The sequence below is a fragment of the Pelophylax lessonae genome, assembly GCF_965119305.1.
Source record: "Pelophylax lessonae genome assembly, chromosome: 10".
NCBI lineage: Eukaryota > Metazoa > Chordata > Amphibia > Anura > Ranidae > Pelophylax > Pelophylax lessonae.
Genome location: NC_138777.1, coordinates 58,181,049 through 58,208,383, shown reverse-complemented (window position 1 = coordinate 58,208,383; position 27,335 = coordinate 58,181,049). Strand labels below are relative to the sequence as shown.

The following is a 27,335-nucleotide window of genomic DNA, read 5'->3' as shown; positions in this document are numbered from 1 at the left end:
ACAGCCATTTTCAGATCTCTCCAGAGATGTTCAATCAAGTTCAATTCTGGGCTCTGACTGGGCCACTCAAAGACATTCACAGAGTTATTTCATAGCCACTTCTTTGTTATCTTGGCTGTGTGCTTAGGGTCATTGTCCTGTTAAAAGATGAACCTTCACCCCAGTTTGAGGTCCAGAGCACTCTGTAGCAGGTTTTCATCAAGAATGTCTCTGTACATTTCTGCATTCATCTTTCCCTCAACCCTTGCTAGTCTCCCAGTTCCTTGCGCTTAAAAACATCCCCACAACATGATGCTGCCACCACCATTCTTCACTGTAAGTATGGTAATGGCCTGGGTGCCTGGGTTTTCTCCAGACATAATGTTTGTCATTCAGGTCAAAGAGTTCAATGTTTGTTTTATCAGACCACAGAATTTTGTTTCTCATGATCTGAGAGTCCTTCAAGTGCCTTTTGGCAATCTCCAGGTGGGCTATAATATTCCTTTTACTGAGGAGTGGCTTCCGTCTGGCCACTCTGCCATACAGGCCTGATTGGTGGAGTGCTGCAGAGATGGTTGTTCTTTTGGAAGGATCTCCTCTCTCCACAGAGAAATGCTGAAGCTCTCTCAGAGTGACCATTGGATTCTTGGTCATCTCCCTGACTAAGGAAGGCCCTTCTACCCCAATTGCTTAGTTTGGCCAGGGCACCCGATCTAGTAAGAGTCCTGGTTGTTCCAAACTTCTTCCATCTAAGGATGATGGAGGCCACTGTGCTCATTGGGACCTTCAATGCTGCAGAATTTTTTCTGTACCCTTCCCCTGGTCTGTGCCTCGATACAATCCTGTCTCCGAGATCTACAGACAATTCCTTGGACTTCGTGGCTTTTTTTGTGCTCTGACATGCACTGTTAAGCTGGATACACACTATACAACTTTTGTTGGTAGATTTCCATTAGATTCAAGCCCCGTACACACGTACCGATTGTCGGACGCAAATATTCGGCCTCCGACCGATTGGCCGATTGTAGGCTTGTTAGTATGATGCTTCCGACAGCCGACAGCGCATTTTCGGCCGAACAGAATCTGTTGTGCAGACTTTAAAATATTTGTTGGCCGTCACCAGAACGGCCGATTGTTCGCCAGTCAGTACAGAATTCGGCCGACAATCAGCAGATTTGCAAGACTGGGCATGCTCAGAAAAGAAAAAACACACGGAAAGTTAACCATCACATGACATCACTTCTGCAGTCGGCTGTTGTTGGCCGACAAAATTTGTGTGCAGTCTTTTGCAGTTTTCAACCGACACAACAACACTGGACAAAAGACGGCTACGTGTGTACGGGGCTTTACCTTCAATTATGTAGTGCAAGGGTCTGCCTGATTGCATACAAATTGAAAGTATCTAGGTTTGACATCATATTATATGGTTTTGGCAAATCTAAAGGAAAAAAAATCTAAAGAGAATTGTATAGTGTGTATCCAGTTTTAACTCTAAGGGCCCTTTCACACGGGCGCTCCGTATGTCTGCAAATCATCCTATTTTTTTGCGGATGATTTACGGACATAATGTAAGTCTATGGCATTGCGGATGTCAGCGGATTTTCTTCCTTTCAGTTCTGTTCTGTTTTTTGGAACGGAACAGAACCCTATTTTTTCCTCCGTTCAAAAAACGGAAAGGAAGCAAAATCAGATGTCAGCGGTGTCATCCGCTGACATCCGCAATGCCCATAGGCTTACACTATGTCCATATATCATCTGCAAACGGATGGGATGATATGCGGACATACGGAGCGGTGACACAAGTGTCATCCGCTCCGTGAAAAAAAAAAGTCCTGCAGCGGAGCAAAAAACTGCAGCGGCCGTTTGAAAGAGGCCTTAGACCTTATATAGACAGGTGTGTGCCTCTCCTAATCATGTCCACTCAACTGAATACACCCCAGGTGGACTCTAATCAAGTTGTAGAAACATCTCAAGGATGATCAGTGGAAACGGGATGCACTTGAGGTCAATTTTGAGTGTCATGCCACTGTTTTTTTATTTTTAATAAACTTGCAAAGATTTTAAACAAACTTCTTTCACATTGTCATTATGAGATATTGTTTGTAGAATTTTGAGGAAAATAATGAATTTAATGCATTTTGAAATAAAGCTGTAACATACCAAAATGTGGAAAAAGTGAAACGCTGTGAATACTTTCCGAATGCACTGGATGGTTTCAAAGCTGAAAGCAGTACTGAACAGCAACTTGAAACAGGTAAAACCAACAGATTTGCAAAGCAATTATTTTTATCCCAACCAATCAGCACAAAACATTGGGAAAATTGAAAAAGCGTCTTATGATTCAATACTGTGGGTTACCTTATACCACTGCTCTCTGAACCACTATAGTATCTCAACCCCCTGAAGGTTTCATCCAGACAATAAACCGTCTGCTGGAGAAGCCGCTGTAATAATTGTATATTATCCCCCACACACGTGGGGGCTGCCTACCTCTGATAACCTGCCTGTTATTCTTACACTGGGTTTAACCTGAATAGAAATCCTATTGAATTCTCAGTAATAATTGCACGGAACTGTATAATCCATTTAGGTCAAACGCTTCTGAAATGTCAATTCATTTCCTCTCCCATCCGCACTCGAGCTCATCCGACAGACAGAGAAGGAATTTCACCCTGTACAGAAGAGAGATGAGCCTCAGTCAAGAGTCAGCGACATTAGTTGAGGAAACTAATAAAGTGCATGTATTAAGTAATAACATTTTTAAATTCATTGCTTCCAGCCAGAATTTATATTCAAGGTCTGGCACAGGCTATGAAATCTAATTTTGTTCTCATGGATGTGTGATATAATTTTATAAGTGTTATAAAAAGAAGGTCTTTACTTATGCTGACCGCAGAGCCGCGTTATCTAGTCGTATATAACGCCGGTGGCCTCTCTCGTAGGATGGCACCGGGGCAAGGTTTAAAGAGAATTGATCCGCCAATATTCTCCTGTATGGCTGAGTGGATTTACTGCTATTCTTGATGGAATTTTACAGTGTGTGAGTTGTTTTTTTTTTCTTTTGAAGATACATAGCAATGGCTCTGCACCGCCAGGCAGTCATTGCTTTGGAAAATCAAATAATTAGAGTTGGTTTAACATAAACATTTAAAAGCCCAAAAAATTATATATATATATATATATATATATATATATATATATATATATGTATATATATATATATATATTTATATATATATATACACACACGCACATATAGAAAGAAAAAATCAAATGTATAGTGCGAGCAGGAAGATAACTCAGTAATCATAAAGGTAGTGTGCCAAAATAAACATAAACAATCTGTAAAAGGCAACAATAATAATAATAATAACAACACATACAGTATCTCACAAAAGTAAGTACACCCCTCACATTTTTGTAAAGAATTGTATTATATCTTTTCATGTGACAACACTGAAGAAATGACACTTTGCTACAATGTAAAGTAGTGAGTGTACAGCTTGTATAACAGTGTAAATTTGCTGTCCCCTCAAAATTACTCAACACACAGCCATTAATGTCTAAACCGCTGGCAACAAAAGTGAGTACATCCCTAAGTGAAAATGTCCAAATTGGGCCCAATAAGTCATTTTCCCTCCTCGGTGTCATGTAACTCGTTAGTGTTACAAGGTCCCAGGTTTGAATGGGGAGCAGGTGTGTTAAATTTGGTTTTATCGCTCTCACTCTCTCATACTGGTCACTGGAAGTTCAACATGGCCCCTCATGCAAAAAACTTTCTGAGGATCTGAAAAAAAGAATTGTTGCTCTACATAAAGATGGCCTAGGCTATAAGAAGATTGCCAAGACCCTGAAACTGAGCTGCAGCACGGTGACCAAGACCATACAGCGGTTTAACAGGACAGGTTCCACTCAGAACAGGCCTTGTCATGGTCAAGCAAAGAGGTTGAGTGCACGTGCTCAGTGTCATATCCAGAGGTTGTCTTTGGGAAATAGACGTATGAGTGCTGCCAGCATTGCTGCAGAGGTTGAATGAGGTGGGGGGTCAACCTGTCAGCGCTCAGACCATACGCTGCACACAGCATCAAATTGGTCTGCATGGCTGTCATCCCAGAAGGAAGCCTCTTCTAAAGATGATGCACAAGAAGGCCCGCAAACAGTTTGCTGAAGATGAGCAGACTAAGGACATGGATTACTGGAACCATGTTCTGTGGTCTGATGAGACCAAGATAAACTTATTTGGTTCAGATGGTGTCAAGCGTGTGTGGCGGCAACCAGGTGAGCAGTACAAAGACAAGTGTGTCTTGCCTACAGTCAAGAATGGTGGTGGGAATGTCATGGTCTGGGGCTGCATGAGTGCTTCCAGCACTGGGGAGCTACAGTTCATTGAGGGAATCATGAATACCAACATGTACTTTGATACTAAAGCAGAGCATGATCTTCCCCCCTCAAGGACTAGGCCACAGGGCAGTATTCCAACATGATAATGACTGCCTTGCTAAAGAAGATGAGGGTAAAGGTGATGGACTGGCCAAGCATGTCTTCTGACCTAAAACCTATTGAGCATCTGTGGGGCATCCTCAAACGGAAGGTGGAAGAGCGCAAGGTCTCTAACATCCACCAGCTCCATGATGTCATCATGGAGGAGTGGAAGAGCACTCCAGTGGTAATCTTTGAAGCTCTGGTGAACTCTATGCCCAAGAGGGTTAAGGCAGTGCTGGAAAATATTGATGGCTACACAAAATATTAACACTTTGGGGCCAATTTGGACATTTTCACTTAGGGGTGTACTCACTTTTTTTGCCAGCGGTTTAGACATTAATGGCTGTGTGTTGAGTTATTTTGAGGGGACAGCAAATTTACACTGTTTTTCAAGCTGTACACTCATTACTTTACATTATAGAAAAGTGTTCTTGTCACATGAAAAGATATATTAAAATGTTTACAAAAATGTGAGGGGTGTACTCACTTTTGTGAGATACTATATATATATATATATACAGTATATATTATACATATTTTAATGTTTTAATATACGAATGAGTTGCCAATTGGTTTTAATCAATAAAGTTTACTAATGCTGTACATACATACCTACACACACGCAAACACACACACACACTACTCAATATTGAACCCTATAGACTAAGACTGGGATGTCATTAAACTTCATGTTTGTGTAAAGGCAGGCGTCCCAATATTTTTGACAATATAGTGTAGGTTTATAGTATACAATTTAGCGGTCTATAAAATTTTTTATTAAAAGCAATTATTAAAAAATGTGTGAATCCTGGGCAAAAATTGTGTGTATCTTTTGTGAAAACATTTATAAATTTAAAGCTGAACTCCAGGAAAAAAAACACCATTGCTCCCTTACTGTAGCTCTGTTCCTTCTATTGACACCCACAATAGGGCACTATTCCTCCCACTGACACCAATGATGGGGCACTATTCCTCCCACTGACACCATTGATGGGGCACTATTCCTCTCACTGACACCATTGATGGTGCACTATTTCTCTCGCTGACACCATTGATGGGGCACTATTCCTCTCACTGACACAAACGGTGGGGTACTATTTCCCTCACTAATACCAATGACAGGGACTATTCCTCCCACTAATACCAATGACGGGGTACTATTCCTCCCACTAATACCAATGACGGGGGACTATTCCTCCCACTAATACCAATGATGGGGGACTATTCCTCCCACTAATACCAATGATGATGGACTAATCCTTCCACTAATACCAATGACGGGGACTATTCCTTCCACTAATACCAATAATGGGGGACTATTCCTCCCACTAATACCAATGATGGGGCACTATTTCACTACTGGCCACAGGCAAAATATAATTTTTTTACTGCCACTACTGACCACAAGACCTGAGGCACTGTTTACTCCCACCGATGCTGGAGCATTTTGTACTCCCACTGGCCACAGTCCAGTCCCCTAATGTCTGAAGACCAGAAAACTGGCACTTTGTTTAGAAAGTTTGAGACTCCTGGTATCAATTATTTCCATATCACTCGCTTCCCCGGCAAAATCAATGCTCTTTTTCTCTCTCTGATGCTTTGGTTTGTGGGCGGGCTTTTGGCATTATCGCTTACAAAGCAAGACTGCTGGCTTTGAATTGTATGTAATAAACTCAGAGTGCCCCCAACCACAGGAAAGCGCTTACAGGAGCAACAAAAAGATAGGTATAGTTGATTTTTATGTTACTCATTGATGAAATGTGCATTTAACCCTAGCATTGGTGGGAGAGCCCCACTGCATGGGTCATTTTCAGCGTTAAAGTTTCAGCCTGCCCAAAAGTAGTATTTCAGTTACCCATGGGACATTAAGTACTATGTCATCACTCTATCCTCTTTAGTTTTCTGCTTCCTAATCCATCTTGAAGTCACATTCATCTTGCATGAGGTGCTATCATTCCTACTGTTTCAATTTGCATAATATAATTACATTCCATATTAACATACATAAAATAGGTGTAAAAAAAATAAAATAAAAAAATAAGATGCACAGGCTACAAAAATCACTTTAAATCCAGCACTGTTACCTGCATTGCTTCCTTTTGACAACAAGTTTCCATGGCCTCCATCTTCCGGATTGAATGGTGCCCAGTGTAACCAGGAAATACTGTGACGCAGAGTATCATGGGCCCTAGGGGGCATCACCTTGGCTTCCTTCATTTACAGTATAATAAAGCCGTCTGTCACCTACAGAAGATCAGAAAAAGAATAGGGCCCTGTAGGGTCCGTCGAGAGAAGGGGCAGAGTTGGGCTTTCAAAATACAAATAGAAAAAAGGGAAGTTCTTTGTAAAGGCCATAGCAAATGTTTACAGCTAAGACTCAATATGTTTTTTCTCTCCAACTAAACCTAAACTTTCAGTTAAGGTGGACCAAATTGTTAAAATTAGTTAGTCCAGAACTCGTGGTCTACGGGTTTTCCAGCTTTTCTGTATTGAGCGTTATTCAAAAAAGCTGTTTTAATTGAACCAGTGTTTTCTTTCCCAATGGATTGTTCATACTGTTGTTCATGGTATTTATCCTCATCTGCAGGGCTTTTTTGCATGTGGAACATGGGGGAAACTCAGTTCCGGCACCTCCAGCACTAAGGCCGGGTTCACATATGTGACATGCACATGACATGCGAGTGTTACCGGCTCTCAATGGAGAGACATTCAAACATGTCCAGGGCGGCCGCTTAAAGAGTCCATTGTGCATTTTTGGGTCTGGTTCAGGTGCAAATTCAGGCAAAAATTTGGACCTGAATCGCACCTGAACTTGTAAACAGAAACACATCGGACCCCAGGCTGGAACCTGCGGCCACATATGTGAACCCGGCCTTAATATATGTAATAGCAAGGGGTGCTGGTGTGTGCTGAAGGATCTATCGATGATGGCTGCTGGGGGATATATTGTTGGTGGAGGGGATCTTCTTTTGTGTGATGGTCTATTTTTGCTGGCAAGGTCTATTGTTACTGATGGATCTATTGTTGCTGGGAGGGATCTACTGCTGAGGGAGGGGTGTATTGTTGCTGGCTGGTGGAGAGTCTATTGATGGTGGCTGATAGGAGATCTGTTGTTGCAGCCGGGGGTCTATTGTTGTGTTGGGGAGGGGTATTTTGTTGTGGGAGTCTATTGTTGCTAGGGGGGTCTATTGTTGCTGGTGGAAGCTATTGATGCTGGGGGGAGTCTGTTGCTGCTGGCTGCAGGGGATCATTAACAAATTCCATACAAATTACTTACTGTAGCACCACAAAATAGAACTTGACTCTGGGGCGGTATTGAGATGTGCGTAGAAGTTGGAACTAAGGGACGGTGCTCGGAGGTAGGTAGGGGGGAGTTCCTGAACCTATTCTCTAGAAGTAGTATCTTTGAGTTGTCCATGGAGAAAGCAATTATTTAAAACATTTTTAAACATTGTTAAAAAGCAAATATTCGTATATACAGTTAACTTTCTCTGTGTATTGTTATAAAATGAACGTTTATCTACACCCAGTAAAAGAAATGTAATATATTGTAAATTACCAGTCTTTAGATGTGGTGGCTGCATTTGTTTTTCAGACTTTTTTTCCTTTAGGTTTATCTGGTGATCCTTCACTTTAATGGAAGAATAGTATGCATACCTTACAACTTTTTGAGATGGGAACAAGGGACACCTATTAGCAAAGGCATGTAGGCATAAGACACACCCCCTGTCACGCCCCCTTAAATGAGAATTATACAAAAAAAATAATAGGTAAACTAGCAAGTGCTTTTTTTTTTTTTTTTTTTTTTTTGTCTTCTGAAAATTAAAAATGCAGAAATTTAGAAATTGGATGAAAGGTTTAGCACTGGGAAACACTTTTTGATAGATAAAAAGTGCATTTTATATGCAACTATATAGATCAGACCAAAATGAGGGACAAATGAGGAGGAAAGAGGGACAGAGGGACATTGTTCCGAATCAGGGACAGCCCCTCAAAATCAGGGACAGTCAGGAGCTATGAGTATGGCATCCTAGAAATGGACAACAGAACACTCCTCTCTGCTCATCTCCATAACATAGGGGTAGGTGTTCTGTGATCCACAGAAAAAGCTAAGAATGATGATGATAACAGTGCAGCAGAGGCAGAGTGCTCAGGAAGTTTCCAACCCACAAAATAGCAGGCAGAATCAACAGTTTTTTTTGTAATTTTATTCAACAGATATAACGAAACGCTTTCAATGGTACATTTGACAGACTAAACATTGCCAAATAAGAGGAAGTCATTTTTACACAAACCTTAAAAGCCAGGCTCCTAAACTCCATCTGGGTAAAGTCAGAGCACAGAAAGTCCTGGTCCTGGTTGCCCAGCCATATCCCAGGTAGGTTGTGGCCTGAAAATAGAACCAGCCATCACTGTACTACAGTAGTCTGAATAATTCGGTCCAACTCAAGGAAAACCCTTTTTAGATATGGCAAGAGTATCTGTCAGGTTGGGGACACGTCGAGACTGGAAGTGATGGAAAATCTCTCCAGTGAGGACAAAGGCTGCAAATCAGGCTTTTGTTTTCAGTAAAATTGGTAGGAGATAGAAATGTTATTATTGACTATGATTTCCTGTTCTGGTGATAACCAATCTCCCCTTTTTTGTCCTTCATCACAGAGACAGGAAGTGAAGTAAAATCTTCAAAAAATTGTAGGAATATAAACTTGCTATCCAATATTAAAATTGGTTTGGATAAAGTTGGGCTAAAGCTCGGTTTCCACTAGTGCGACTTGCGGTGCGACTTGACACATGTCAAGTCGCACAGCAAGTCAAAACCCATTGTTTTCAATGGGGCACGTTTCCACTGCCGCACTTCAGTTGCCGCGACCTCAAAAGTAAATCGTGTACTACTTTTGAGCGCGACTTCCCTCTATATATGAGGGACAAGTCTAACTGAAGTCGCGGTTTACTTTTGCTACGAAGTCGTGCTAGAAGTAGCACGACTTTGTAGCCGCACTAGTGGAAACCTAGCCTTAAAGTCTAGTACACACTATTAGTTTTTTTTCGTTCAAAAACTGAAGAGCTCAGGAGGAGCCCCTGTACTAATTATCTGACCTTAGTACAGCGATCTCCCTTGCTGAGCTATTGTGTTCTGACAGGGGGACTGCCCCCCCACAGCCAGAACTGGTGCTCCCAGCCATTGAAATGAATTGTAATGAACAGGCTGATATTCAGCCCATGTTTATGGCCTTAAGTGATAGTAAAGCCTCGTTTTTGTTTGTAAAATGGTTTTGCACAGAGCAGCCCAGATTTTCCTCTTCTCAGGTCCCTCGCCGGTGCTCCTGCCCCTGCCTCCTGCTGAGTGCCCCCGCAGCAAGCAGTTTGCTTTGGGGGCACCCGAGCCAAGCCGTTTCTTAGAGTGTCCAATTAGACACGGAACCACAGCTCGGTCGGGCACCCTCTCTCCTTATTGGCTCACTAATTTTGATTGACAGCAGAAGGAGCCAATGGCACCTGCTGATGTGTCTCAGTCAATCAGGAGGGAGAGTCCCGGATAGCCGAGTCTCTCGTGTAACATCACTGGATCAAGATGGGCTCAGGTAAGTATTGAGGGGTGCTGAGGAGGCTGCTGCACACAGAAGGTTTTTTATCTTAATGCATAGAATGCATTAAGATAAATAACCTTATGCCTTTTAAATCAATATAATTGTGCAGGTTTAATTCTGATTCATACTTGACCTCTTATTTAACACTATTGAGTCTGCCGGATTCTCACTTTGAAAGCTGGCCATATATTTGTAGATTTTCCAATGATTGTTTATATTAAGATTTATACAGACATTTGCATGAACACTCTCTGTACATTCAATGTCTATCAAAAGTGCTTCAAAATTTTGTTTGCGTTTAACATTTGATTTTGGAATGAATGGCCCTTCCCAAACAAAAAAGACATACACTAAAAATGTTTTTATCCTGCTCCTTCGAATTTTCTCATCACTGCAGTTGAAATTGAATATCAGTTTGACCCCTCTAATGATTAGAAAATCAAATGAACCTTCCTAAAACTTAAAATTTAGAAAAACTTCTACTAGTGTACAGCCAGCTTTAGCTGCTGTGTGGGTCACCTTAAGTCTGTAGATGTCATGCAGCTTACCTGACCTCATACGTTCCACCTTTCAAGGGTGTGAGTCAAACACAGGAGAAAGTCAACAACTAAAGAACTTTATTGTATAATGCTGTTGTGCAGACTTCAAAGTTGGGAGACAGTGGGGGAGATTTAATAAAACTGGTGCACACAGAATCTGGTGCAGCTGTGCATGTTAACCAATCAGCTTCTAACTTCAGCTTGTTCAATGAGGCTTTGACAATAAAACCTGGAAGCTGATTGGTTTCCATGTAGAACTGCACCAGATTTTGCACTCTCCAGCTTTAGTAAATCTCCCCCAGTGTGTGAGCTCAGGCAGATAACAGAACAGCAACTGTTAGACTTCGGTCTGCTGACTTCGGTCACACATGCATTCAGGTTTTTTTAAAGAGACTCTCACTCTTCAATATGCTGTTTTGTCACCTCTTGTCCTTAGTTCTTATTCCTAGCCTTTATCCCTGATACCCAATGGTCTCTAAACTGCGGCCCTTTGCTAGCTTTTTTCTGGCCCTTGGGGAACTATTCCTCCCATTGATACCAACAGTGGGCCACGATTCCTGCCACTGAAACTAATAATGGGTAACTATTCCTCCTACTAATATCAGTGATGGGGCACTATTCCTCCCATTGACACCTACAGTGGAGCACTATTCCTCCCACTGATACCAATGATGGGGCACTATTCCTTCCATTGACACCTACAGTGGAGTACTATTCCTCCCACTGATTCCAATGATGGGGTACTATTCCTCCCACTGATACCAATGATGGGGCACTATTCCTCCTATTGACACCTACAGTGGAGTACTATTCCTCCCACTGATACCAATGATGGGGCACTATTCCTTCCATTGACACCTACAGTGGGGTACTATTTCTTCCACTTATACCAATGATGGGGCACTATTCTTCTTCTTACTGACCACCAACTCACGCCATGTTTATTCTCTCTGATGCTGGGCCCGGGACATTTTCTACCCCCACTGGCCACAATTCGGTCCCCCTAAAGAACAGTAAACTGGCCCTTTGTCTGAAAAGTTTAGAGACCCCTGCTGTAGATCATAAACTCAAAAAGACAAATCTCTCTTGTTGTTTTTTGTCATCATTGCGGTTTATTTTATAATTGTGTGTAATTGACAATGAAACATTTACAACATAACATATCTTTTCTACATACTAGTACAACAGAAGATAAGACAATATATTGTAATATAATGAATAATAATAATGACTATGACAAAAACCTGTTTACATTAAAGCTGAAATCTAGGCAGATATAAAAGTCACAAATGCATGCTGCTCTGTATTTATTAAGACATTATTACAAGTATGTTTTTAAAGCAAGCAAAGTTAATACCTGAATTTAACTTGGCATCGGCCCCCTGCAGTCACTGAACAGCAGAGTCCAGAATACAAGTGGAAGAAGCAGCACAAGAAGCCAATCAGTTCATGTGCTGACAATGGACTTGCTGATAGTTAGCAAACGCATAGTGACAGAGAAATGAAGTCATCACTGTGCCACTTCTCCTTCACTGTAGGCTAAGGGGAACCATGACAGCCCAGTTCTAGAGGAATTAGATTAAATGATGCCAGCTGTCCTTCAACCAGGAAGACTAAGAACATCTAGTGGAGGAACAATATATTGCAGGGGACAGGTAACTCAACAAAAGCTCCTTTTTTATTTTCATCTTTTATCTCTTTCAACTGTCAGTGGCCTCCCTGGCAAATAAACAAAGTTGAAGTGGCAGAGAGTTTCTCTACATTTTACTTCCAGCTGCCACCTTTCATGTATAAGTGACCTGAGAAGTTGTAAAGCCGCCTGATCACTTTTGTACAGCACCCACCCACCATGTGTACCAGGCTCACCTTTACCTCCCAGGTGCCCAAGACCACCATGACGGGTGTCAGGATGAAGAGTGGAAGTAAGAACAACCCACTTTATTCTACGAGGTCTCTGCTTTCAGAAGGGGTTGCATGTAATCTTTAGGCTTAAAAATGTGGATTTTTAGGTGCACAAAAAATGAAAAAAAGGCTTTTTTTTTTAATACAGTTATGCTTTAATATGATCCAATATCACATTACAGCATCTCTATAGACTCCAGATTCACTTTAATAAATAAATATCTTCTAAGTTAGGGGTGTCAAACTCAATTTCAATGTGGGCCACATTGGCACTATGGTTGCCCTCCAATTGCCAGATGTATCTGTAAGACTATATAAATGTATGGTTCAGGAACTCAACCATACCAGAACGCCCCCCACTCCCACTGAACCGCATTGAGTGGTGGGAGGATCTTAAAGGGGCAATAAATACCAGGAGCGTGTTATGTGTGGAATTCAAGAATGCGCTATGTACAGAGTGCAGTTTCAGGGGTATGCTACGTACATAGTGCAGAGTTTAGCTGTGCACTACATACCAAGTGCATGGTTCAGGACTGCGCTACATATAGAATGCAGAGTTCAGTGGTGTGCAGTGCTCAGTTATTTTTCACAGTCTGTCCACATCTCACTTCCATTTCCTCTCAGCTCTGACCTCTGCATAGCCCTCATCTATTCCCCCCGCCACCTGTCCTCAAAAGCTTTGTCGTATCTCGGGTTCAGGGCTGCGCTACATATAGAGTGCAGAGTTCAGGGGTGTGCAATGCACAGGGTGCAGTGTTCAGCTCTGTTTCACAGGCTGTCCACATCTCACTTCCACTTATTCTCAACTCTGACCTCTGTATAGCCCTTATCTATTCCCCCCCCTCCATCTGTCCCCAAAGGCTTTGTTGTATCTCACCTACCCCGCCAGGCTGTGTAGGTGACTCCACCTCTCTCTCACTTCCTTGCAGCCATGCACAGATGGGATCACAGAGCAGCTGACCACGTGATGCCCCATCCTGCACTGTACCTTCATCTCCCTTGTCCCCGCTATGAGTACAGGACAGGTAGGGATCTGGGAGAAAAACTATTATTTGACAGAATCCATGGACTTTATAGGCACAAAAATACAGATATATAAAATGAAATTCCACCATTACTGATAAAAATTTAAAAACACTGAAATCACTGAAAAAGGGATCTGTGAGTACCAAGTACCAAACATTGGCCAATTTACCAGGAACTATCCAACTCTTGGTTTGTGTGCACCACTGCCTGTTTAACAGAAGCCGGTCTAACGATCAGCTTCTGTCAAACAGTCATGCTGGTAAAAACATCTTTTGATCAGCACTTGGCTGCAAGTGCTGATCTGTGTATTTTGACGGGGTGGGTGGAGTTCCCACTGTCAGAATACAAAAACACAATGGGAGAGACCCCTGCATCCACATTGCTTCTGTTGATGCAGTGATCTGCAAGTTTTTTTCTTTCAACCCACAGTTCAAACGAAAAAAAATATTAGCGTGTATACTCTGCTTTACTGTATTGCCATCAAAAACGTTTAATGGAGGAGAACATACCATTCCTGATGTTGTAAGCCACCGTTATGTGCTTTCCTTACACTTGGTAAATGACATAAATAGTGCACCATTGCTAAAAAAAGCGACAATAACTAATAATTCAATAATAAATAATTCTCTCTCTAAAAAAAAATAAAATGTATAATCACTATAAAAACAATAAATAATCAACAATACTAGTGGCAAAAGCTCTGTATAATAAAGTGCAAAGTTGCTTATAACAATTAAATATCATATCCTTATCATAAGTAAATAATTGTGCACTCATCATCGTCCATAGCACCTTCCAAATTTAAAGTGATCGTTGTAATGATCTTCAACTCCAATATCCTCCTATATGCGATCCATCAAGAGAAATGTATATTACTCCAAGATAAACGACACTCACCGGCACCCTATGAAAACCAGTGACACGGGGTCACTTCACGTTATTCCCAATAATCAAAATGGGATATATTCCCAAGATAGCTTCAAGCCTTCAGACCTCCCTACCAAATTCCTGGTTACCAAAAACGAGCAAGAGAGATGCCAATAGTGTAATACGTTTTGTTAATAAAATACAAAAATTGGGTATTATAATTTGTTTGTGTGCACTATAATTTGAGCGAGCAAACATTCAGCTTGCATTTAATGGTGCTATCCCAGCATTAAACATTGTTTGGTATGGATATGAAGACTTCAGGTGTTGATATGATGACATCTGTGGCCTCGGGACCATACTTCCTTCTGATTCTTGCATAGTTGGCTCGCATGTTTATCTGGTCTCTGCATGCTAAAAGGCAAAACATAATGCAATTTAATTTTAACAATATTCCACACAGAGATTTATATACACCGCAAGTCAAACACTTTTTTTTTTACGGCTGTAAGGTTCGCGCTGTTTCATTTCCTGCATGCCGTGTTTGCCCAGGCACAGCAGCCTATTCATTTGAATGGCCTGCTGTACCTGCAGGAAAATGTAGGGAAAAAGTCCCTACACCTTTTCAAAATCTCAGCTGCACTGAAACTGCATGGTGCAAAAGTTTTATGCACCCAAAAAATATGGAGGAGTGCCATTAGGAATTAATGGTATCCCCATGCATCTGCAAAAAAGCAACGCGTTTTAGCTCCAGGTGAGACACTGCATGTGATTGACAGGCTGTCCAGCACCCCCAACCACCTGCAACAGTGTGAAATAGCCTTTAGACATTGATCAATAGAAAATACATTGGGGGGATTTACTAAAACTGGAGCACTCAGAATCTTCTGCAGCTGCTAACTTCAGCTTGTTGTTCAATTAAGCTTTGACAAAATAAACCTGGAAGCTGATTGTTTTTTTTTTTGCAAAGCTGCACCAGATTTTGCGTGCTCCAGTTTTAGTAAATCAACCCCTTTGAGTGTAAAGGAATATTTTGGGGTGGCATTATCTGTGGGATAAGGGTGGACTAAAGCTGGCATGTAACACTCTTTGGCTCTGAGGAAGAGGGTTCACCCTCAAAACGCATCTGCCATAGCAGATACGTGCTGACGCTACCATGCTATCCAGCACCGTGGAGTGCCTTGGCAACCTTGGAGATCTTTTGTCCGATCATGTTTACATGTGTGCTATCTACAATTGTTTTTGTGAGTATAATGTGTATTATTTTGGATTTTAATAAACCTTTTTAGTGGTAATGCACAAGGTTTGTGTGCCCCTCTCTTGTTGTTTTTAAAAGCTGGCTTTACACCAGTAGATTTTCATACGTAAATTCTTTGTACATTTGACGACAAGTGTCATTCAAAAGTAATGCAAAATTTTGTTTAAATTCAACTTTCGACTTTGGAATGAATGTAATTTCCCAAATGAAAACCACATTCACTGTTCACCGAAATTTGTTTGTTTGAGAAACATTTTCCATCCTGCTCCTTTGAATTTTCTCGTCACAGTAATTGAAGATAAACGTCAATTTGACACCATTAGAAAATCGAATGAATGTTCTCAAAACCAAATAATTTCAAACCAACTTCTTCTAGTGTATGGCCTGCTTAAGGTGCCACTTGTGTTCTCATGTAACCCACCTTTCTAATGCATGTTTTTTGTATGAATTTTACATCTGTGAATGCAAGATTTTATGTACTATGTTTCTTTTTTTCTTTTTTGCACAACTATTCATCCCTACAGCCTTGGAAACACCTGTTAGGGCTTGTTTAGAGTTGCAGTGGGGGCAGGTTAAAATGCCCGGTTGAGCTATGTTTTTAGCAATCCCTAACCACCCTCCCCTTAAGCTGTAAAGGCAGCAGCCAGGGTATTTACATGCTGCAGTTGTGATGCTTTGCTTCATGTCTGCAGCAAAAACTGTCACAACTGAGGCATTTGGTGGGCAGTAAGCTCACTGAACGCAACCCATTCTAGTGAATGGGGAAGTGCCGTAAGCACTCTGCAACTGTGTGCAATGCAGAGCCACGGAAGACATCACGTGTGACGAAACGCACAGAGAGGAGCCTGCTGTGACATCATCGCTTAGTCCGCTGAAAGACATTTTTTTTTTTTACCAGATGGAGAGCGTGATTACAAGCACAATTGTGACATTTTAATGTGGTATGCTTTGTTCAATAAAGGATCTTTTTAACTTGTTTACACTATGTGGAGCTTTCTGTTTTTATCCCTTGTATGAATCATATGGCTGGATGTATAATTGAGGAGACTCCTGTAACGGAATATTAGTGGTGTTTGGAGTATGCCTAATCTTTTGAGGACACAAAAGGAGATTTCTACGGCGTTATTGTATTGATTTGTATTTTGACCTTTCTTTAATTAAAAGGTCACAACTATTTAGTAACTCTTCATGGTGTTACCTTGTGGAGGCTCCACCAGTTCTCTGCAGGATACTTTCATTCCTAGTTTTTCACGTTGGTGGATGTGGTCATTTCTCACCTCTTTTTTGGACATTCTTGCTCGTTACTTCATATTTGGACTTTTTACATGTGTTTTTGCTCAATATTTGAGAATTATATAATTTATATGGGGTTAATTTTTTTTGTTTGGAATAATATTTAGGCACATTATTTATACTTTTATGGTATTGGAATTAGCGCAGCATGATTTTTTGCAATATTTTCTTCCTATGTTAGTTAAGTGGTTTATAAACATTTTGTTTTCTCTGGGTACAAATGTTTATGATAAAAGAAAAGAAGAAAAAAATGTGGGATCTACAGTGCATTGCAAAAGTATTTGGCCCCCTTGAACTTTTCGAGCTTTTGCCACATTTCAGGCTTCAAACATAAAGATATAAAACTGTAATTTTTTTTGAAGAATCAACAACAAGTGGGACACAATCATGAAGTGGAACGAAATTTATTGGATATTTCAAACTTTGTTAACAAATAAAAAACTGAAAAATTGGGCGTGCAAAATTATTCAGCCCCCTTAAGTTAATACTTTGTAGCGCCACCTTTTGCTGCGATTACAGCTGTAAGTCGCTTTGGGTATGTCTCTATCAGTTTTGCACATCGAGAGACTGAAATTTTCGCCCATTCCTCCTTGCATAACAGCTCGAGCTCAGTGAGGTTGGATGGAGAGACATACCCCAAGCGACTTACAGCTGTAATCGCAGCAAAAGGTGGCGCTACAAAGTATTAACTTAAGGGGGCTGAATCATTTTGCACGCCCAATTTTTCAGTTTTTTATTTGTTAAAAAAGTTTGAAATATCCAATAAATTTCGTTCCACTTCATGATTGTGTCCCACTTGTTGTTGATTCTTCCAAAAAAAAAAAAAAATACAGCTTTATATCTTTATGTTTGAAGCCTGAAATGTGGCGAAAGGTCAAAAAGTTCAAGGGGGCCGAATACTTTCGCAATGCACTATAATTTCTCTGCTGCCCAGCTGTAGTCCATATCTATTCTGATAAAAAAAAAATGTATCTCCTACTCTCTAGGCATATATAAAAGATGCAAATAATGTACCTCTGTATTCACTAACATATGATTAATTTTTTTTTTTTTTTGACCTAATATCAATCTCCTGACGTTTCTGTACAGTAGGCCTCGGACTAAGGGGAGAAGCAAGTAAGTGATAGCAAATTGCAGCAAATTAAAATCAGGTCTTCTTCCCTGACAGAGTGGGCTGTGCTGCGTGAAAGAGTTGTGAAAATCTCAGTACTCAAATTGTACAGTTGGCAACTACAGAGTCCAGTACAACTGAATTATCTTTTGGGAATTTATATTAGAGTGGTCTGGAAGTCAACCAGAAAGTCTTACTTTGTTTGGTTAGAAATGGCTCTCCTGCAGATACACACAAGATCATGTCCTTCTTAATGTCATCCCAAGACGTCACCAATTCACCATTCCCATTATATAGTACTGCTGCCGGCAAATGCTGCATACTTAGCTTTAAAGTGCAGTCGTCCAGTAACTAGAATGCAACAAAGAAAAACATTGCATTAATCCCTACCATTTTACCTTTGCAAATGACTCAAGCTTAAAAAAACTTCACTTTGTACCTGGGCTGGTACACTTTACTTCCAAATCAAAAATAATTTCTAAAGCAGTTGTTTTCAACCAAATTTTCATGGGAGCCTAAGGTTTCTTAAGGGGTGGCTATGGGTTCCTTCAGCTGTGGCTACCCTGATCTCTCATTTATTGATTCCAGCTGATTCGGTTCCAGCTCCAATGCCACTTGGTATAGCCAGTGAGGGTGACATTTTGGACACCACTGGAGGTGGGGCATTCCTCCCACTGAACCCCACTAATGTAAGGGGAATTTTTCCCAATGACTCCTGATGGAAATTATCTTTAGGGGTTCCCTGAGACCTGAAAATTATTTCAAGGGTTTCTTTGCAGAATAAGGTTGAGAAAGGCTGATTAAAAGCAACCCTGTGCATTACCCATACAGGGCAAAACAACTGGTTCATTTCCATGCCTCCCTTGCTAGAAGGATATACTCATCTTCCCTTTGCTTCCCCGCTTCTCTGTTCAGCCACTGATGGCAAGAAAAGGAAGCCCCAAGAATGATCCAAGTCACTCCAGTTGGAGTTTACATAGGAACTGACTGGGAACCACAAAAGAGAAGGGAGTGAGTCTCATTTTCCCCTATACATGGGAGTTCAAGCTATTTTTTGGTGGCTGAACTGAGCAATGCAAATGTGAATATGTGCCACCAAAGAGGGGGCATTGATGCCAAACTTTAGGAATTAGAAAAAAACCTACCCCTGCAGTGGGGGCCTTTGTTGTGTCCTTATGTCTAGGGGCCAGAGATACAGGCAGGATTACTCACCCTATCCTGTGCCCTGGCCTGCTCCAATGCTGCCCTCTTCTTCCCAAAGCATTGGTCTGTGGGGGGTCTCTTACCATCATCACAAAGAATGCGTGGCTACTTACCATGTATTGTACATGGTGGATGTGAGCATGCAACTACCATAGAGAGAAGGCTAAGGGGAACAGGTCCTGCTGGAGCATAGAATAAGGTAAGTATTAACTCTTCACTAGGACATTTCTAAACAGAACAAACATTTAACCCTAGCAGTGCTCTGCTCGTGCACTGGTTTAATGGTTGATACAGAAGAGAGAAATTGGACTGATTGTGTCAAGGCATGTCTCAGCACAGCGGTGTACAGTATGTTCATCAGATCACAGAACTGGCACTTCCAGTATCCAGCATGGGTGCCCTTGAATGCAGAGAAGTGCATGCATGCCCATATACAGAGTCCTGAAACTGGGGCTAAGCACCTAATTTAAGAAAGTAAGCAGCCATGAAAGATTGCTGGATGATCAGCTCCTGTGTGCTTTTTGTCTCTGTGATCTCTGCCTTAGTTCTTGATTTTCTTGCTATCGACTTGAACTGCCTTTGGATTTCTCTTCTGCATGGCCTCCTGTTGTGACCCCAGCTTGTTTTAAGGACTCTGCTTTTTTTATCATGCATGTATGACGTGTATGACTTTGGCTTGCCTCCTGACTACGCTTCTGCCTTGCCTTCCTGACTTCTATGCATGACCTTGGCTCTGGCTCCCGACCTCACTTCTTGTTCTCTCTCCATTTATGACCTCAGCTTGGACTTTTACCATGCTCACCTGTTTCCAGCAGCTTTGTGCAACCTGATCCTGCACTTGCCACGAGTGTCATTCAACTACCACATATCACCTGCACCTACATTTGGGTGTCCTGTTTCTCTGTCAACTTATTAGAGCACTAACCAGTCAAGTGCTATCAGAAGCAACACCAGCAGACCACCTTAACTGGCACCTGTGCTTCTTTGGATCTTGTACTCCCTTTTACCAACTCCAGGGGTGCTTGGACCTCAGCCACAAGGGAAGCTCACTCATCACTTCGGTCTCCAACCAGGTACAAGACAGATTGCTTCAAGAAACATCTGCTGAAATCTGTTTCTAGACTCAGGATCTATAATTTCATGAGTCAGCATTGTTCCAATAACCTCTTTAACCACATTGAGTCTGAGGTTTCCCACCTGTATCAACCATTAAAAGCCCTGATGAAAGGGGAAAGCTTCGGCAATGTGTTGGCTATTTCAGCATCATATGTAAAAATAAACATGTCTTGGACTTCAAATACGCCCATGTTCTGTTGCATCTCGTCTACTCAGTCTGAAGTGCCCTATCATGGCCCTTTTGTACATTAGAGATGCTTAACCAGAGATGTTGTTCTCTTTACTATAGACTCCCTTCTGCAGTAAAATCCAAGATAGTTTATGTATTCCAGAATTTCCCGCCTACTCTATCAATAAAAAAAAAATAAAAAATAAGATTTGGATGCTACTGCAGACCTCTTCTAAAAATTCTAGTTGCCTGGCTATCATACTATTTCATTGGTTTACATATTTTCTGAGTCACTGACACACCAAAAGTATACAGATAGGGACTTATGACTATCACTATACTTGTTCTGGGTCCCCCAACCAGGTGGTCAATACAATACCCAGGCAGCTAGCACTTACAAAAGAGTTTCACAATGATAGCCCCAAACTTCTCCTAACCAGGTTGCTTTTTTATTTATGGAAAAACAATTCATACAACATTATGTAGGACCAAATCCATGTGCCTGGGGAAATGTAGCATTTGTGTACAACTAACACATTCAATATATAGAATGTGCCATTTGGAAGAAGCAATAGTAAAAGTTAGTCAAACAGAAGTTAATTGTGTTATTCTGAAGTGCAAATCTTACCTCTTCCAGAGATTTGCCCCAAGCATATACAGCTTGCTCTGAATTGCCTCCATTCCTGTAAGCCAGGACTCGCTTCATGGTGGGATAGGTGTACAGGGATTTCTCACTATTTGCTACTGAAGGATGAACCTTCACACGGGTAGCCTGACTATCAGAGAGCCGCATCTAGAAAAGAAGCACACAGGTTGCGTAGGCTTTAAGCTTCTTATTAAGAGTAACTCAAAAAGTAAAACAGCAGGAGGATAACATCACTGATAATAAATCTTTATAAGAGAAGAGTCTTCTGCTTGGCTCAGATCTCAGATCAGAAAGACAGAAAACAGAGAGCAAAAAGGTAATATATCAGAAGGAATGAAATAAAATGGTGTGAGAAATGTCTTCACATTCCGACTCCTGTTATTGCTCACACTGAAAACATTTATCTTTTATAAAAGTTTCAAGGAGATTACCATTTTCTTGTTTTTAACGAAATTACTTACATAGTTATTGCAAGGTTGAAATGCCAAAACCCAAACCTTCTATATAATAAACGATCATGTCGTTTTACTGGGTATTTATAGAAAAAGATCATTCTAGGTAGCAAGAGTAATACCCCAGCATTACCAGTAAATTCCTTCCGGGTAGCAAGGGTAATACCAAAGCATTACCAGTAAAATTATTCCGGGTAGCAAAGATTATACCCCAGCATTACCAGTAAAATTCTTCAGGGTAGCAAGGGTAATACCCTAGCATTACCAGTAAATGTATTCCAGGTGGCAGGGGTAATACCCCAGCATTACCAGTAAATGTATTTGGGGTAGCAAGAGTATTATCCCAGTAATACCAGTAAAATTCTTCAGGGTAGCAAGGGTAATACCCCAGCATTACCAGTAAAATTCTTCAGGGCAGCAAGGGTAATACCCCAGCATTACCAGTAAAATTCTTCAGGGCAGCAAGGGTAATACCCAAGCATTACCAGTAAAATTCTTCCGGGTAGTGAGGGTAATACCCCAGCATTACCAGTAAATTTCTTCCAGTAGCAAGGGTGATACCCCAGCATTACCAGTAAAATTCATCCGAGTACCGAGGGCAATACCCTAGCATTATCAGTATATTTCTTCCAGGTAGCAAGGGTAATACCCCAGCATAACCAGTAAATTTCTTCCAGATAGTAAGGGTAATATTCCAGCATTACCAATACAATTCTTCTGGGAAGGAAGAATTATACCCCAGCATTACCAGTAAAATTCTTCTGGGTAGCGAGGGCAATACCCTAGCATTACCAGTAAATTTCTTCCAGGTAGTGAAGGAAATACCCCAGCATTACCAGTAAATTTCTTCCAGGTAGCAAGGGTAATACCCCTGCATTACCAGTAAATGTATTTTGGTAAGCAAAGGGTAATACCCCAGCATTACCAGTAAAATTATTCTGGGTAGCAAGGGTAATACCCCAGCATTACCGGTACTTTTTTTCCCGGTAGCAAGGGTGTAGAAAGTAGAAAGGGTGATACCCCAGGTTTACCAGTAAAAATTTTCATGGTAGCGAGGGCAATGCCCCAGCATTACCTGTAAATTTCTTCCGGGTAAAATCCCAGCATTACCATTAAAATTCTTCCAAGTAGCAAGGGCAATACCCTAGTATTACCAGTAAATTTCTTCCAGGTAGCAAGGGCAATACCCCAGCATTACCAGTAAAATTCTTCCGGGTAGCAAGGGTAATGTCCCAGCATTACCAGTAAAATTCTTCTGGGTAGCAAGGATTATACCCCAACATTATCAGTAAAATTTATCCGAGTAGCGAGGACAATACCCTAGCACTACCAGTAAATTTATTCCAGGTAGCAAGGGTCATACCCCAGCATTACCAGTACATTTCTTCCGGATAGTAAGGGTAATATTCTAGCATTACCAGTACAATTCTTCCGGGGAGCAACAATTAAACCCAAAGTAATACCCCTGCATCACCAGTAAATTTCTTCCGGGTAGCAAGGGTAATATCTCAACATTACCAGTAAAATTCCTCCGGGTAGCAAGAATTATACCTCAGCATTACCAGTAACTTTCTTCCAGGTAGCAAGTGTAATACCCCAGCATTACCAGTAAACTTCTTCCGGGTAGCAAGGGTAATACCCTAGCATTACTAGCAAAATTCTTACAGTTAGTGAGGGCAATGCCCAAGCATTACCAATAAATTTCTTCTGGGTAGCAAGGGGAATACCCTGGCATTACCAGTAAATTTCTTCTGGGTAGCAAGGGTAATACCCTAGCATTACCCGTAAAATTATTCTGGGTAGCAAGGGTAATACCCCAGCATTACCGGTACTTTTTTTCCCGGTAGCAAAGGTGATACCCCAGGACTACGAGTAAAATTATTCTGGGTAGCAAAGGCAATACCCCAGCATTACCAGCAAATTTCTTCCAGGTAGCAAGGGTAATACCCTAGCATTACCAGAAAATTTATTCCAGCTAACAGGGGTAATACCCCAGCATTACCAGTAAATTTATTTCGGGTAGCAAGAGTAATATTCCAGCATTACCAGTAAAATTCTTCAGGGTAGCAAGGGTAATATCCCAGCATTAACCTGCTAGCCAGAGATATTACTCCACAAGGCCAGCACAGATCACCTCTTTCTGCCTGCTCCACTGCCTTCTGGTTCCACCATAGGACAGCTGTACACATCCTGAAAGAAACATTTCTCATCACCAACCTGTACTGACAGTCCCTTATGGCAACAGGGAGCTGTCAGTTAACACTGCTCTCCAGGGATCCACCACTACAGTGATCAGCTTCATAGAACTGTCAGCACTATTGTAGTGACCGGAGTAAGTGTCATTTTTACTTCCAAGCTTTGCCAATCATTTCTCTTTGGAGCTGCTTGCATCTGAGTTATTTGAGCTTAGTTTTATACATATACTTACCAGGTCATTCCAGCTCCTTCCATATACAGCTACAAGACTCACTTTGCTTCACTATATTATTCTCTCTACAGACCACCAGCGCAAGTAGTTACATATATTGTTGGCTTAAGTTGTCTGTACTACCTGTGTGGATATAAATGCTGGAGTATGTTCCTACAGTAATTCTTACTAGAACAGAAGAAGTGGTTTGAATAAACTATGAAATGTCTTCATTAAAGAACATGCCCAGTTGAATGTCACTAACTACTACTAGCTAGATATAAGTAAATATACACTGTACTTTAGGGACCTTGCGCATGGGCAATTTGGCATGGCACTTTAGGGTACACAGGAGGCACAAGGGCAGTATACGAAATCCGGTTGAAATACGAAGGGCCATACGCTGTTCTGAGTGGTACTCGTGTAAGGGCTATATGCATACAGGGATGTATGACCTGAACACAGAAAGTCCACTGTTAGGGCCTACGCATGCGGCCCTATATGCCAGTATTGCTCAGGAACAGAGTACAGCCACATACAGCTACCATGTATTTAGCCTGTCATTGATTTTCACAAGCTGCTGGCAGTGGGCTGTATGTGGCACCTGTGCCACCCCCCGGGCACCTCAAAAAAGCTGTTTTTTATGCTATATGAGGCAAATCATCCACATGCATGAGGCCTTGGGGTTGATTTTATTAAAATTGGAGAGTGCAGAATTCGGTGCAGCTATGCATGGTAGCCAATCAGCTTCTAACTTCACCTTCAATTAAGCTTTGACAATAAAACCTGGAAGCTGATTGGTTTCTATGCAGAGCTACACCAGATTTTGCACTCTCCCATTTTACTAAATCAACCCCTCTTCTTTTCTTCCATGGTTCAGTTGCCACACAGCTGGAACACATTGATGAGGTGTGCCCACACCCACATACAAACTTTCTCTAAGGCCCCTTTCACACAGGGAGTCCGTCAGGCGGACTCCGTTTTTCTCAGCGGGGAATCAATTCCCTGTTCCCCCGCTGAGCAGGCGGATGACAGCTGTGTCTCCGCTCTGTGTGCGGAGACACAGCTGTCAGGTCCCCATGCATCTCTATGGGGGAATCGGATGGGAACGGACCGTCTGTCCGTTCTCATCCGATCCGCCAGACGGATGGAAAATAGGTTTTCCATCCATCCGGTTTTTACGGATCGGATCGGATCGGATGTCAGCAGACATGTTTCCGCTGACATCCGATGCCCCCATAGAGATGCATGGGGCATTCGTTCAGATCCGCCAAAAAAACTGACAGGTGGATCTGAATGGACTCCCTGTGTGAAAGGGGCCTGAACTGTCAGATGGATGGGCACTATAAAATACAATAACTGTTCTCCACAGAAAAAAATTGCTACTTTCTAAAATTATAATATAGGCTGCTTTCACACTGATCCCCTGTGGTTTTCCCGCAGCATTGGTGAAGAGCAGTGTACCCACAGTTTTCATGTTTTCCACACACCTAAACCACCCGATTTAATGGAAGTCTATTGAAAAGCATTGGAAATATGCACGAGAACTGCAGGTGCACTGCGCTGCAGGGAAAACCGCAGCGGATCAGTGTGAAAGCAGACATAGTGTTTGTTTGTAGCCATTTTAAATATAAGAACAATGAAAATAATGAAGTCACCTCCACATTCTCTAGTTCTTCCTTCAGTCTTAGCTCCTCATCAGTGACTTCAGTCCAGCCACCTTCTACAGACACAGGCTGGGCGGGATTGGTGGTGGGCACCATGGTGGGAGGGGCAAGCGCAGTCACACGTCGAGCTGCAAACAAAACAACACAAAATAGACAACAAAATAGACAATAATTTAAGTGTATGTCCTGTCCTGTTTTGATAAAATTGGGAAAGGTTTGAACTTTGGTTATGTTTTTACTGGTTAGGGAAATTTCCTTTTATTTACTGTCACAATATCAACAGTTTACTGAAGAAAATCTGCAACAGGGACATAGACAGCATTAAAAAGTTAGGTGTGGAAGAACAAAAGCACCAAAAGCAGAATTTACAGTATAAAGTCCAGAGTCAACTTTATTCAGACTTTGATATCATAAAAAGCCAACACACTTCAGGGTTTCAAAGAGTTCCCTTCATCAGGGCTGATAACATTGAAGGAATCTTGAATTAGTCTGATTATCGCTCCAGATGCTGGTTAACCAAAATGTGCTGGATTTTATGGCATAAGAGATTAAAAAAAACCTGGACGTTATGGGGATGATTTGCTAAAACTAGAAAGTTCAAAATCTGGTGCAGCGCTGCATAAAGATCAATCAGCTTCAAAGCCGTATTTTTTGTCAAAGCCTAATTGAACCAGATTTTGCACAAGATTTTGTTCTCTCCAGTTTTAGTAAATCAACCCCTACATGTCCTGCTTTTGGGACTTTCCTTCTTGCACACCCAACTCTTACTGCTAAGGATATTCATTCCCCCTATAGTACCTAAGACCTGACTAAGAACATCTACTACTTTAAGAGATCCAATGCCCCACACTTTTCTTCTACATCCTGAGCAATAAAAAGCTGACAGGGGTCACCTTTCCCTACCTCATTAAAAAAGACATTTTTACGTCTGTCTATGTTGCTGTTGGAAATTTTAGATTACTATCTGGTGAAATCATTGTCACTGAGACATATATATATATACCGTATTTTCCGGCGTATAAGACGACTGGGCGTATAAGACGACCCCCCTAATTTTCAAGTTAAAACATAGGTTTTGGGCTATACTCGCCGTATAAGTCCACCTTCCGAAGCAAGGCAACACCATTGAAAAACATCAGATTTCTCATAGATCTCCAAGGTACCCCAAGTACTGTAATACATGTAATCTCTCATAATATCTCCAAGGTACCCTAAGTATAAGTATTTCCAGTAGATGTAATCTCAAGACGCTGGCTGCGTGGGAATCCTGTACCGGTATACCGTATGTACCGTAGCCAATCACAATGAGCGATGTATTCTATTATTGAATGCAAAGCCTGCTCGGATTGGCAGAGTCAGAGAGGCGGGCTGATGTTACTCCACCAATCCGAGCAGGCTTTGCATTCAATAATAGCATACATCGCTCTCTTTGATTGGCTCAGCACGGTACACTGTAAGTTGCCGAAGCTACGGTACATACGGTATACCGGTACAGGATTCCCACACAGCCAGCGTCTTGAGAGATTACATCTACCGGTAATACTTATACTTAGGTTACCTTGGAGATATTATACTCGGCGTATAAGACGACCCCCCATTTTTGGGGGGTTTTTTTGAGGTTCAAAAGAAG

At 41.5% G+C, this 27,335-nt stretch overlaps 1 protein-coding gene across 1 annotated transcript in view; it reads right to left on the bottom strand.

Moving 5' to 3' along the window:
• Positions 1 to 14,647: 14,647 nt before the first annotated feature.
• DCDC1 (doublecortin domain containing 1) overlaps positions 14,648 to 27,335 on the bottom strand; it is a gene marked incomplete at its 5' end in the record, with an annotated part of 647,338 nt that continues 634,650 nt past the window's right edge. Inside the window, 4 exons of the mRNA XM_082270964.1 lie at positions 14,648 to 14,797; positions 18,243 to 18,396; positions 21,162 to 21,326; positions 25,697 to 25,833. Of these exons, the coding sequence (XP_082127090.1) occupies positions 14,673 to 14,797; positions 18,243 to 18,396; positions 21,162 to 21,326; positions 25,697 to 25,833 (581 nt within the window). The 3' untranslated portion in view covers positions 14,648 to 14,672. The remainder of the gene's footprint in view (positions 14,798 to 18,242; positions 18,397 to 21,161; positions 21,327 to 25,696; positions 25,834 to 27,335) is intronic.